The sequence below is a fragment of the Ambystoma mexicanum genome, chromosome 13 (genome assembly GCF_040938575.1).
Source record: "Ambystoma mexicanum isolate Mex_15411 chromosome 13, UKY_AmexF1_1, whole genome shotgun sequence".
Lineage (NCBI taxonomy): Eukaryota > Metazoa > Chordata > Amphibia > Caudata > Ambystomatidae > Ambystoma > Ambystoma mexicanum.
In genome coordinates, this window is record NC_090938.1 from 196,330,919 (window position 1) to 196,345,351 (window position 14,433).

Here is a 14,433-nt window from a genome sequence, read left to right on the forward strand (position 1 = left end):
TAAAAGAATAATTCTGATTCACCTTGGCTTGCTACCATTAAGGCTTGCCCGCTGAAACTTGCATCCGGTCATCTGCCATGTCCAGTAACAAGAAGGGCCCATCCTAATCCAGCCTGAGGCAAAGTCCAAAATTGACCAGAACCGCTCCGCTGATCCAAATCCCTCCAGAGGAGCCCTGTTGCTGGTAGACCTGACCCAATTCATTGACCAGAGCTGACGGTCCAGTTTATTACAAAGGACTGTAATTATAATAGGAAGAACAGTGACCCATAGTATATCTGCATTGTATCATCCCAATCTCAACCCATCCCATCTTTAAATTCAGAACCCTAGTATTGTAAGAATCCTTCTTGCGCTGGTTTCTCACCTGTGTTACAAAACCATAACGCCTTAGTGATTTTGAGTAACTAAAGTAAATCCCAGAAATCGAGTATCCACCACGGACTGATCGCGCTGGCCACGTAGCTGTGAAGTTTCATGTGTGGCATTCTCTTTTACATAGGTTTTCTTATATTAGATTAATGACTATCTATCATTTTTAAAACCAAATTCCTGTTTCCCTTTTCGCGCCTATTTTGCAAAAACACCTTACTAAAACCTCTATAACTTCTTTAGTTTTAAAGATAGAAACAAAATTTGAACTCTCATTGATATCTGTATTTGACCCGTCTTTCTCCAATATCGCATAGTAAAAGTTTGCCGTGAATTTGCAATTTTAGCCAAAGTTACATGTGTCTTTTGCCCATTTCAAAGTGTTTCTTCCATCCCATTCTGATCTAAAGTGTGTACTGTTTGTTGATATTATAGCTCATGTGTCTTAGGACTTGTTTAGTGCTGCTTTCCTTAGAACTTCTCCAATTAAGCATTTTTGCACACTTTTGCAGGATTTCACAAAGCCATTTTTCAGCTGTCCGTTTAAAAGTGGCATTTGCCAGAAACGGTTTTCTCTCCTGTTTGAGGAGGGTAGAATGCCTATAAACTCTAGACTGTCTTTCATTCCTAATACCTGCTGGTTGCTCACATTTGTGTAGGTTTTCTCATTTGTACTTCAGTACTTTGCAGAGGGAAATAGCAACCTAAACGCTATCTGTTCACAAACCAAAACTGTTATTAGTGAATTCATGTGCTTTGCTTATTTTTGAATTGTATTCTCATCCTTTTGGTGATTGGTGATATATATATATATAAATATATATATGATACATTACTCACCGTAATCGTATTTCTGATGCTTGTATCTGCTTAGATTCACATGCTGTGCATAGGCCGACATCTAGTGGAAGCTGCGGAGTATTACAGTTTGCTTTTCGAAACTCGAAAATGGGCGTTGACACAGGGCGTGCCAGTAATACTATCCCTAGTGTAACGTCCACTGTACCCAAGATCCCTCACGCGTCTAGGATCCTCAGATTGTATTTTTTCTGACATGAGGTAGCATGAGGAGTAGCGCGAGTATAGATAATCCAAGCAGATAGATAGAAAGGTAAGTCTACAAGCAACCATGCGCCTTCTCTTAGAGGGGAGGAAGGGTGGGTCGCATGTGAATCTAAGCAGATACAAGCATCAGAAATACGATTACGGTGAGTAATGTATCCCTTCTGAGGCTTGTGGAATCTGCTTAGATCACATGCTGTGCATAGATTAGCGAGCAGTACCTGAAGGAGGTGGGATGTGAGAAGGGTCATGAGCAAATAAGTGTCTTAGAACCGCTTGTCCCACTTGTGTATCTGCCTTGGAATGGGTGTCAATGCAGTAATGCTGAGTAAAAGTGTGAATAGAGCTCCAAGTAGCTGCTTTGCAAATGGTGTCAAGGGGTACATTTGCAATGAAAGCCAGAGTGGCCCCAATGCCTCTAGTAGAGTGGGCTCTTGGCGTGAAAGGCAGAGTTCTTTCAGAGAGTGAGTAACACAGCTGGATACAGTTAATAATCCACTTCGAGATGGCACCTTTAGAGACGCGATCCCCCCTCTCTGCCTGTAGCTACGGAGACAAACAGTTGATCTGTTTTTCTTAGCGGTCTGGTTTTATTCACATAGTAGAGGACCGCCCTACGTACATCTAGGGTGTGTAGTTTCACCTCAGCCGAGCTTTGAGGGTCCTGGAAGAAAGCCGGAAGCTCGATGGACTGGTTTACATGGAATTTTGATATAAACTTAGGTGAGAACCTAGGGTGTGTGCGTAAAACCAGTTTGTCTTTATGGACAGTAAAGAAGGGATCCTGCACTGACAGAGCCTGAATTTCACTGACCCTTCTTATAGAAGTAATAGCTAAGAAGGCCGTTTTATAAGCCAGGTGTTTGAGACTGCTTTTATGCATGGGCTCGAAAGGGGGTCCCATGAGCTTGGCTAGCACCACATTAAGGTCCCACCCTGGTGGTGGGTTAGAAATAGGAGGGTGAAGTCTCTTTACTCCTTCCATGAAGGCTTTAACTACTGGTACTTTCCACCACGAGACCTTGCTATGGGAAGTGGTGTATGCCAACAGGGCTGCCAGGTGTACTTTCAGTGAGTTAAAAACCAAACCTGCATCTAGCAGGTGGAGCATGTATTTAACAATAGTGGAAGGAGTGCAATCAACAGGGTTGATTTGTCTACTCTGGCACCAGATAACCAACCTCTTCCACTTGTCAAAGTAACAGTGCCTTGTGTTTGGTTTCCTAGATTCCTTTAGGATGTCCATACACCTCTGTGGTAAATTGAGATGTCCAAACTCTATGACCTCAGGAGCCATGCTGCCAGGATCATTGAGTTGGGTTGCTGGTGCACTGTTTGACCTTGGTGCTGGGACAGTAGGTTGTACCAGGCTGGAAGTTTGATGGGCTCGCACACCGCCAACTTGCGTAGGTGTGGGAACCACGGTTGTCTTGCCCACATGGGAGCAACTAGGACGAGTGTCATTGATTCTCTGTTCATCTTGTTCACCACTTTCCTGATGAGGAGTTGGTGAAAAAGCGTACGCAAACATCCCTGACCAGTTCATCCACAGGGCGTTCCCCTGGGAGTCTGGTTGGGGGAACCTGGATGCAAATCCTGGGCATAGTCTGTTTTCGCTTGTGGCGAATAAGTCTATAGTGGGGAAACCCCACTGAGAGAAGATATCTTCTACGACCTCTCTCTGTAGAACCCATTCGTGTTCCTCTGGGAGGGAGTCTCTGCTCAGAGCATCCGCTAGGGAATTGAGCTCCCCAGGAACATGTTGTGATGACAGGAAGATGTTTCGTCTTGAGTGCCCATATCCAGATTTTCTGGGCAAGCTTGGACAGATTTGGCGAACGAGTCCCTCCTTGCTTGTTCAGGTAGAACATGGCTGTTGTGCTGTCCGTCCGGATTTGCACTGACAGGTTTAGTAGGTGGGGCTCGAACGCTTGAAGCGCTCTGAATACTGCCAGAAGCTCTAGCAGGTTGATGTGGTTCTTGGCCACTGAGGGAGACCAGAGACCCTGAGCTGTGTGGTGGAGATGGTGAGCTCCCCACCCCGTCAGACATGCATCGGTAGTGACTATCGCCTGTATCTCCGGATCGTAAAAGGGTTTCCCCCTGGACAGATTCTCTCTTGTCCACCAGTGAAGGCTTTGTACAAGTGTTGGCGAAACGACCACTAGATCGTCCCACTGACCGCTTGCCTGAGACCACTGTTTTGCCAACCATTCCTGCATGGGACGCATGTGCAGGCGCGCGTGGGGGACCAGGTAAATACAGGACACCATCATACCCAGTAAATGCATTGCTTTGCGTACCGTTATTTGGCGACCGGACTGATAATGCGGAATTTGCAGTAGTATATTCCGAATTCTTTCCTCTGAAGGAAAGGTCAACCCCTCTTGAGTATCTAGGATTGCTCCTAGGAACTGTTTGGAGGTGCTTGGCACCAGGCTTGACTTTTTCTCGTTGATTGAGAAGCCTAACTCGTGGAGGAGGTCGATAGTCCTTTGAATGTTTGTCCTGCAAATTACTGGGGTTTCCCCCGTTATGAGCCAGTCGTCCAGATAAGGGTACACCGGGATTGCCTCCTTGCGTAGGTGTGCAGCCTCCACCGCCAGTACCTTGGTGAATACCCTTGGTGCTGAAGCTATCCCGAAGGGCAGTACCTTGAATTGGTAGTGTCGACTGTCCACCTTGAAGCGCAAGTACCTTCTGTGCGCTGGGAACATGGAAATATGAAAAGCATCTTTCATATCCAAGGTTGCCATGTAATCCCCCTTTTTTAGGAGGGGGATTACCTCTTGTAGCGTAGTCATATGAAACTTTTGGGGCTTGACATACTTGTTGGCAGGCCGTAAGTCCAATACTGGGTGCATTGTCAAATCTTCCTTTGGCACAAGGAAGTAAGTTGAATAAATACCCTTGTTTAGCTGGTGTCCCGAGACGAGTTCTATCGCGTCCTTTTCTAGCAGAATGGCGATCTCCTCGAGGAGAATCTTCTGATGCTCTAAAGAGTGTACTCTTTGTCCTGGAGGATGGTTCCGGGGACGCTGCAGTAGTTCTATACAGTACCCTGTGGATACTGTTGACATCACCCATCTGTCTGATGTGATCCCTTCCCAAGCCTGGGTGAAGTTGGAAATGCGTCCCCCTACTGGGGTTGCGTGAGAAGGGACCCTGAACTGAGCGTCACTGCTTTGGTGGAGGCGTTCCGCCTCCCTTGCTGGGGCTGCCTCTGCCTTTACCACAACCTCTCCTATTACCCCTGCCGTAACCCTGGGTAGACTGTTGGCTGTTGTTTCACTGTGTACCCTGCCCCTGGGAATAGTTAGATCCTCTCTGGGAATTTTGGCCGCGTGGGCGACGAAAATTAGTATTCCCTCTCTGGTTAGGGGGTTTATTGATTAACTGGCCAAGGGACTTGAGTGTCTCGTATTCGTCCTTGGCATTCTTCAGTGCGTCTTCGACCGCCTTACCAAACAACAGATCGGCTTCCACCGGTTTGTCCAACAATGATGCCTGGGTTTCTGCCTTAAAACCAGACTGCCATAACCACGCATGTCTCTTGATAACAGTGCCTTCTGCTATCAATCTGCCTGCGTTGTCCGCGGCATCAAAGGTTGCTTTCAAAATGCAACCACACAGGGCTCTACCCTCTGAGGAAATCCGAGTTAACTGTCCCTTTAAAGGTTCAGGAGCAGAGGCTATGAGTGCCGCGACTTCTTCCCACTGATGGCAGTTGTAGCTGGCCAACAGGGTGGAGTTTGCATTCCTTGCTTGATAGGCGGACGTTGAGGCTACTTTCCTGCCGAAACCATATAGTTTTTTGCTCTCCTTGTCGGGAGGAGCTTCGGATGATGACAAGGGTGTTCCAGCCCTCTTACGAGTGTTAGTGACAACTAGGGAGTCTGGCTTCAGATGTCCTCTTATATAGAGAGGGTCAGACTGGGCTGCCCTGAAAAGTTTATCAACCCTGGGATTGACTGCTCTGGTGAGGTTCGGGTTCACCAGGGATGGGTCTATTCTTCGCTGAATGGACTTAAGGATCGGGATGGTCTGGGCAACAGGCATCCTTTCTCCCAATAACTCCTCTGCGAAGTCCCCCTCCTCCTGGACACCGTGGGTGTCAATATGGAAATGTTCTGCTGCACGTGCGAGAACCTCGTTTAGGAGGGGTTGGTTATCGACAGGGGAGTCGGTAACCGGGGCTTCGTTTTCTACCGGGGAATCTACTCTGTAGGTTTCAGGGTCTTCCTCTTCCTCTTCTTGGTCCTCATCATCCCCATAGTATCCCGTCCCGGTTTGCTCTTCTATCATGCCAAATTCTTGGTCCTCACTAAAGGAAGCCTCTCCTTGATACAGTGAGTATGGTCTTGAGTATGGTTGTACCTCGAAGGGTTCTGTAGACCTCATCGGTGTTTCAAACCGGAGCTTCTTACTCGGGGGGGATAGGATCATTAGAGCCTGAGGGTGTCGCCCCTTGTGGATCATACGAAAGGAAATGGTCTGGATTTTTATCGTAAAAATCAGCCAAAGAATCAGCCAGAATCCTTGACATGACCCTATCTATGACTTCACTGGACCATTTTTTGGAACTGGGAATGACTCTCTCAGCAAGTCTCTGGGATTTATCTTGAGTAGATTTGCTGGTTTTAGACATATCAGCAGACCTGGTCTTGTCTGTCTGTTTAGGGGGAGTGGTGTGTTTCACAGGTGTGGAAGAGTGCAAAGGCTGCTTCTTCTGCTGTTTTCCCCCCTCCCCGTGAGTGGAAAAATGTTTTCCCTGTCCTTTTGTGGCTCCGGAGGTTTTCGACGCCTGGGGTCATGGATCGGGGGTAGAGTCCCTGTCCTGCGAGCGTGGGGCCTCGCTGATTTTGTCTGCGGGCTCCGACTCCTGGAGCGCGGCCTGGGGGTGGAAGTCGTCTTCGTCCTCCGACGATCGAACTTCTGTTATCCTAGGGAGCGAGGCACTCTTGGCAAAAGTGGATGATTGCCTGGAGTCATGCGGCGATCTCGATCGAGAACGCCCAGAGGACACCGAATCGGACCATTCTGTTTGTGCCTCTTTCCGAGAACTCGACGTCGTCGAGTCTCAGTTGGACTTTGTGTGTTTAGTGTGTGTGTGGTGTGTGAAGCGCTTGTGTCGCCGGGGGTCTTCCCCATAGCCGCCCTCCCGGACGACCTTCCGAGGTCGGGGACTTGCGCTCGGCTGTCTTTCGACGCCGTAATGCCCTCGCCGTCCGAAAGTACGGCGTCGCTGCCGTCCATGAAGGCGCCCTCTGCTGCCATGGCCGCTTGCCTGGCGTGGTGGGCCCAACGCTTCGTCGAACGGTCCTTAAGAGTCTTAGGTTTAAACCTACTACATGCTCTGCAGTTTGCTTCGGGGTGGTCCCTCGGCAAGCAGAGATTGCACGTGGCGTGCCTGTCGACCCAAGGGTATTTGCGATTGCACTTGGAACAGAATTGAAAAGGGGTACCCTCCATACGCACCTTGAGGCAGCGGGCTGTTAAGTGGAGGAAATGTATAAGGTGTACCTATATACCAAGAGTGTAGAGTATGTACAACCCCCCCACTCTCCCTACTTGCAGGGCCAAGGCCAGAGGCCTTCCAAGGCCCGGGCCGAGGCCAGAGGCCTTCCGAGGCCCAAATCCGTCGTGCAGCAGCCGACGGTCGATTTCTTCTCCAGCCGGGGTCGAGTGTCGAAGTTCGACGTTGGGATGGTGAAGGATGTAAATAAATTAATATTTTAGCAAAAGTATGGCTAAGGCCAGGGGACTCTGCAAAATGCTTCTGACCAGTATGGCGGAAAAAAACAATCTGAGGATCCTAGACGCGTGAGGGATCTTGGGTACAGTGGACGTCACACTAGGGATAGTATTACTGGCACGCCCTGTGTCGACGCCCATTTTCGAGTTTCGAAAAACAAACTGTAATACTTCGCAGCTTCCACTAGATGTCGGCCTATGCACAGCATGTGATCTAAGCAGATTCCACAAGCCTCAGAAATATATATATATATATATATAATATATTTGTGATTTGAATATTAAATACATAAATACATCTTTACCTTTACAAACTAGCCTGATTCCTGGTCCATTGTGACCTGGGGGGGGGTGTGATATGAGTGGTATATCATTCAGGATATTGAACTTGTAGACAAAAATAAATAAGGGTTTCATCGCGTGCTACTTGCTAGGCGAGACCTGGGTGAGTGCCTGATTGAAATCCCTTACATGATTAATTCGAAACCTTCCAGCCATCACCTTTTGTTTTGCTTTACCGGAAACAGTTACCAAGTCAGACCTAGGAAATCCACCAAGAGAAGAGTTTTCGGTACTTTCCTAAACTGCATGAGTGGCGCCCTATAATGCCGGCACATAGCAGGAGAAGAACGATTCCGAGTGCGTTCCCTGCAGGAGAGTTCACTTTCCAGACTAACAATAATCTGGCCGCCAGGAGAGTTATGGATCACATGCAGTGTTAAGTTTGTCTGCAATGCAGGCGGGCATATATGTCTGCAATGCAAACGGGCATTTGGGTAGTAGTTGCTTTGTAGGGGATGCCGGCCATTTTGAAAAGCCTCCTGACAGGGACAGGAGGCCAACGAAGGTTGCACAGGAAGAGGGGGATAGGCTTGCATTTTCTTTTTTAGAATATTGAGACTGCAGGTTGCGACATGATTCACCGCTTTGAGGGGAGACAGGAGTATATCGCATCGTCCAGCAAGGGAGGGGTGTTAGCCTATGCAATCCGTTCACTTATGAGAGTCTATATCAAGGGGGTACACAGGCTTAATATTAATCTTGTGGAGCAGCGCAATATGGCACCGCGCTACCTGGGCTTTCTTGTTGATGTGCTGCTGAAAGGAGAGGTTACTGTTCACTGTTAACCCCATGGATTTGGTGGGCCGGGCAAGTTGGATGGAGAATCAGTCCAGGGGTCTCGGTCAGCCATCCGGTGGTGGCTTCCAACTTGGAGGCGTGGAAGAGGAGAACCAATTCCATTTCGGATGGGTTGAGGTCTAGGTAAGTTCTTCTTATGCACTTGTGAGAAGGGGCAAGGCATTCCTGGAGGCAAGTAATTCTAGGAGGGCAGTTTACTTTTAGGTAGAGCTGGTGTAGCCAGATGGCTGGGTCATCAAGGGGTGACCCCAATGGGTCCATGTATATACTAAACTTCAGAAGATTGAGCCTGTGGTATTCCACGGGTAACCAGACAGCCATCAGCTTTGCAGGTGCGCATCTGGACAGCCTGTTATATAAGATAGATGGGAGGAGAAGCATTTGAAACACATTTTTGTTCAACAGTTTCAGGAATTGGATGCCTCTTGCTGATTGAGAGTATCCTCATTGCTTTGTGCCTTTAACAAAACCAACAGATCTATGAATGGAGCGCTTAAGGGTCTCCATTGGGACAGCGATACAACGTTCTTTCATCGTCAGGCATTTCAAAGCCTGCAGTTTAATCGTGTTTAACAGTTCATCCATTTTTTTTGGGGGGGTGTCAAAGTGCAGATAAGCGGTGGGGGGGGGGGGTTGGGTATAGCTAAAAAATAGGTGCAGGATGGAGGTGTGGATGGGGGACCCCCCCCCAAAAAAAAGGAAATTGATGAACTGTCAAAAACATTTAAATTGCAGGCTTTGAAATGCCTGACGATGAAATGACATAGAACCGGGACAGCACCTCACTACCTTGTGGATTGGCTGGAGTAGGGATGTAGGCAATCCTATATAGAGAAGGAGCTCTCACCGAGTGGCCCAGGGATAATGAGCCCTTCAGATAGAATGCGAGCCAGGATAGGGGCTTTGCGGAGAGCTAGTCCTTCTAAACTCTGGGAGTCAACCGCTCCTTAACTACAGATCCCATAAAAAATAAGGACTGGACAGAACAGGGATCCACACACTGTCCTAGAGAGCTTTCAAGATTATCGTAGGGCTCGAAGGGAGGAAAGGGTGTACACAAGGGCATTCAATAAGGACTGTGCTCCAATGGCGGCAGACCATTCCCTGCAGGGAGAAGCGGGCCGCGAGCTACAGTTCAGCCGGCAGTGCGAAGCCGGACCCATTAACAAATTGACAGCTTGCAGAGGGGGAGGGAAGCATTAACCCATTAGTTTAAGCATAGACTTGCATTCCCCTAATCAGAGTATTGGGTAATCGGTAAAGCCAGGAGCTTTGTGTGCTGCTGGTGTGTGGCCTCGACATGATGTGCGGCCTCGACATGATGTGCGGGATGTACCTAATTAGATTGCTCTCCACACATAGCAGTTACAATCATACACAATAATACGCTGCAATTGGAAGAAAAAAAACAAGTGCTAAAAATCCAAACTAGAATGGAAACTGATTTAGGGTTACAATTCTTTCTATGCGCCGGCGGACAATGGCGGACGCTATGACGATGCCTAAATCCTCAGAGTGCAAGCAGGCACGACGTCGAGGCCTTTTAAACTTTTCAAATGAAAGGGTCTTTGTATCTCAGTGGGAGTGTGGGGGACAGCAACTTCCCCTATATTGCCCATCAGAAGTCTAATAACAGACCAATATATTTCTTTACATATCACTTAACATCTGTGATTTACAGCGTGTGCTTTGCAGCACTCGCCTTACAAGCAGCGTTTGCTGGAGCCCATCCGACGGTCACTTCCATTGGGGAAAACAGAAGTGTCAACACCTTGTTGCCTTTCTACACAGGTTCCTCCACGTCAGCACTTGGATGCAAAGAAGGATTCATAGCTCGATTCATAGCTATAAGTTCTCCTTAATCTTTGTCCTGAGCCACTAATTACTCTACAACATGAACTTAAGGCATATCTATGGTCCCATAGCGACCCCCAGTGTCCTAAGTGGATAACACGTACGACACTCAGCATCTCAGAGAGGAGGATTTTTCCAAATTTAAATAATTCTATTTCAGAGAGCTTTCTTGTCGGCTAGTCATCAAATAACGCAAGCTGACGCTTAAAAAATTAACTTGCAGCAATGATGCATAGCGACGTAGTGGCCATTTATAAACCTATGTCTTGATCGCGTCGCTCAGTCTGTACGAGAAAGTGTTTATGCTGCGGTAGCTCTCATCTTCTCTGGATTGTTACCGATTAAATGAGATTCAAGAAGCTTCCAGGAATGAGTTGAGTGGACAGGGTACCTCAATACATCTTAAAATAAATATCAAACAGCCCCTACCGGCTTACCTTGCCATGGAGTCAGAGAAAGGGCTAACAGCGCTTACGACATGCCTTTAACATGCTATGTAGCAAGCAACTGAACAATGGTGGTCAGTCCATCTTCCGGATAAGTGCCAGTACTTGCCTTTGAGGACCAGTGCAATTGTGCTAGCTCCCCGCAGGTTCCTACAGGGCGGCATTTCGGGGGCATCCAACTCCAGCACCCTCTTCACGTGGCTTATGCTGTAGGCATAGAGCGACTCGCTGGTCAGGCCCAGTGTGGAGGCAGGATCCATCTTCGCAACATATTCCTGAAGAGAGAGGAGAAAGAAAAAAAAAAAAACATCGTATGCGTTCAGCTATATTTAATCAGCATTAAATGCAGAGTGCTGTGATTATAGACGCTTTTTGTGAATGCATTCCTTAAATCGTGAGCAGGTGGCAGTTTTGGACTATAGTGTTTGGAAAAAGCTCCAACGATAAGAGGGTCAATGTGATTTTTTTTTTAATTGGTTGAGTCTGGGTACGACATTTCTCTGTTTTAAGAATGAACATGCTTTTAGAGAGATGAGTGCGAAAAATGTGACATTGGTTTTATACTGTTTACGTGTGTTTCATTGGAATTGTATTTTACCATCTTGCTGAATTCATGAACTTTTCTGTGTGTGTAAAGTTTCTTCTGTACAGTACATCACACTAAATAAATAAATAAAAAGATAAGATCAAACAGAAGCCTACAGCGATCAGATCTAGGAGGAGCGGGGAGGTACCAGTCCCTGGCATGGTGCGATTTAATAACCCACCAAAATGAGGAAGGGGCAGGCACAAGGTAGCCCTCTGCTGTAGTGTGCAGCCTGTGAAAGGGGATCTACAGCACATGCATTAAATACATAACCATCACACATCACATCACAGAAGCCTGGACTGCCCATATCAATATTCCCTTATGAGGAAGCCAAAGGCTCAACATTTGGATCTCAGACACCTCGCAATGATTAACATCTCTTTGTAAAACTAAAACTCGACTTAATTGGGCTGAAAGATGGGTGCAATGGGGCAAACAAAGACATACTAGATATACAGTCTCTGCTATCAGAGGGAATAGGTTGCCAGCACAATGGGTTAATGCACCTACTGCAGCTATCAATGTGTAATCTGTAGCTGCACATCAGCACCGAGGAAAATACAGATACAGGATTGCTGGTTCTGGTGGGACCTGGAGTCACCTTACATTACCTTAGGAATGTTTACCCGTTTGACTGCCAGCAATAGTAACTTATTAACACTGATCCCTATGTGTCCATTTTTTCTCCACGATGTTTTCAGCTCATTTGGGAGCAGACTGCCAACTTATCTATGCGTCAGGTTACCGATGCCAGAGATCACAAAGCAAAGGCGCAATGGATGGAGGCAATCTGGAGGGGCAGTGTGTAGTGTGTCACTCATGGACCCACTCGCAACACACTTTTCAAAACTGTCCTCCAGGGCCCAACACTTTCAAGCAGGCTCCACCCCCAAATTGGTAATATGGAGAGGAAAAACATTCATAGCAATAGAAAGCGAGACAATGTGCTCTAAGCATGTGAGAGAAAACAGACTAACAACCGAGCTGTATACCCGGCGGGTCCCAATACAATGGTCAGGCGAGGTCCAGTAATTACTGACCATCACACACACACTTGACTTGCATTAAGCTTCCACACACAAATGAAAGGAGGGGCACGAGAATACACTCTGAGCGAGGCAAATCATAGAAGGAAACCCCATTTTTGAAACGGCAGCTGAACGAGAAAAGAGACCGCAAAACAGAAGGGGATTGAATGGAGGGAAGCTCCCTTGACCTTTTCGACAAGGAACCGTTACTTTCCTGAGCCCTTGAGAATAGAAAGCTTAAGACCAAGAAACCAGGCTGAAGACTCCTGCATTGTGTGTCGGAGATACCCAGGGCCCTCCCGCGTCAATGAAGTTGGGGAGAAGCATGAGCCGCCGTGGCACTGACCTTGGCTTCAAGAACAAAGCAGCGTCAGTGAAATTAACACAGCCGGCGAGTTGTAGAGACCGATAAAGACTGTCTGTGTTGAAGCCAAGGTTGCAAGCAGCAACATTGTATGGCGAGCGCTGGAACGAACAATGTTAAAACGCGTGTGATAAAGGACGCAAGTAACATTGAGCTGCTAATGAGTGATTGAACTTTCAAAGTAAGGTATAATACCTTTGACAGAGTGGCCCGGCACCGCGTAGGTGTTCAGTCGAAGGTCTCTGTAAGGTATCCAGCTGTGAGTGTTATTGAGAAAAAGGCTATATCAAGAAGAGAACGAGTAATTGTAAATCGAAGTGGTCCTGCGACAGGTTGAGCAAATCACACGCACAGTCGAAAATATTTGAAGTAAAGAAAGCTTAGAAAAGTAGATAAAGTTGGTCCAAGCCCAGTGGAGGAAGATCAATTGAAAGCTTTGCTTTAAAGTGGGCCTGAGCCTGCCGGAATGGGACCCGGGGTGAATCGTAAATCACCTGAGAAATTGTGCACCTGTGAAATCCCAAGTAGAAAGAAACTTTGTTTGCTTGTCACATCAGGCCCTCTGAAATAAGAGGCTTTAAATGGCAAAGAGACTTTTTCAGCACGGAAGGACCTGATGCTAAGGTTTCTAACTGCATCCTCGTGCTAGAGAAACCAGAGAGTGTGCTAAGCTCGACGGTGCCGCCTTGTCCTGTGCTGAAAACGTGGGGAAAGGAAGCCAACGGCTTGTACATCCTGACATATTATTTCTTGAACACTTTTCATTTTGCATAACAATGTTTCCCACACAAATTGTATTTAGAAGTAAGGATTGGCAACATGGTTATTAGTATAGGCCCTTTTATTTTAACAGACTCAACTAGGACTGCGTTATTATTTGATGGTCGTTGCTTGCTCCCATCTTTACATTTCGGTTAAGATAGGTGTTTTTCAAACTCAATTGAAGTTTAATAAACTGATAACTTGTGTTTGACACCATCCCTTCCTTACAGCTAGCAACATGGTGGTCTGTGAGAAGCTGTAAAAAAAAAGCAAAGCAAAAACAACTTCAGCGACATACCAGGAAGACTTGGCAGATGGCTTCATCCAACACCCTCCAGTCTGCCTTCAAGCTGACTTTGACACAGCCCAGAAAGAACTCCTGCTGCTTCAAATCCTGCAAGAGAGACGTGTAGATCATACACAAACGTTAACCTGGTGCATTCACTACACACGCGAACTAGGGGAACATGAAATCTAAATAAAAGGGTTCTGAGCCCAGCCCTTGCAGGTCACAAAACCAATGTCCTTGAGTAATAGCACACACAATAGGCAACCATGTCCCTTTCTGTTCTGGCATACTTGAGCGCACCTCTCAATATTACTAGAAACAAGATGGTTGTGCTTTGCTCCCTCGAGTTTCACTCATGTTCATAGCTCTAGGATAATAAATAATGAGAGCTCAAAAGTAGAACCTAAATTAGGAGACTATTATCGATCACCAAAATGACAACCAAAATGACAACCTATGCTTATCGTCAAAAGCTTGGCACGGTACAGCAAAGCACTTAGACCACATTGTTACTCTCTATCCATTTGTTGGGTTTCCACCTGCATCTGTACCCAACATTGACTTAATTGTAACATTCATGCCTTCAGATCCCAAGAACACTTCCCACTGATCAGTGGCTCACGATGCAAGCCTTCTATTCCTGCAGCCAACCCGTCCCTTGCTCTACGGTAGGGTTGTCCACTCTAGGCCTTGAGGGCCAAAAACATGTTGGATTTTCAGGATACCCCTCATTAATATTCATGATATAAATTTACATACAATGATTCTAAATG

The 14,433-nt window shown here is 46.9% G+C and overlaps 1 protein-coding gene across 8 annotated transcripts in view; it reads right to left on the bottom strand.

Annotated features, from left to right (window-relative positions):
* The window catches only part of NAV1 (neuron navigator 1), a 999,939-nt gene that overhangs the window by 16,498 nt on the left and 969,008 nt on the right, over positions 1–14,433 (bottom strand). For all 8 annotated transcript variants that reach the window (XM_069633622.1, XM_069633627.1, XM_069633626.1 and 5 more), the window contains 2 exons: positions 13,670–13,765; positions 10,738–10,903 (listed from right to left, as the gene is read on the bottom strand). In XM_069633622.1, the coding sequence (XP_069489723.1) occupies positions 10,738–10,903; positions 13,670–13,765 (262 nt within the window). The remainder of the gene's footprint in view (positions 1–10,737; positions 10,904–13,669; positions 13,766–14,433) is intronic.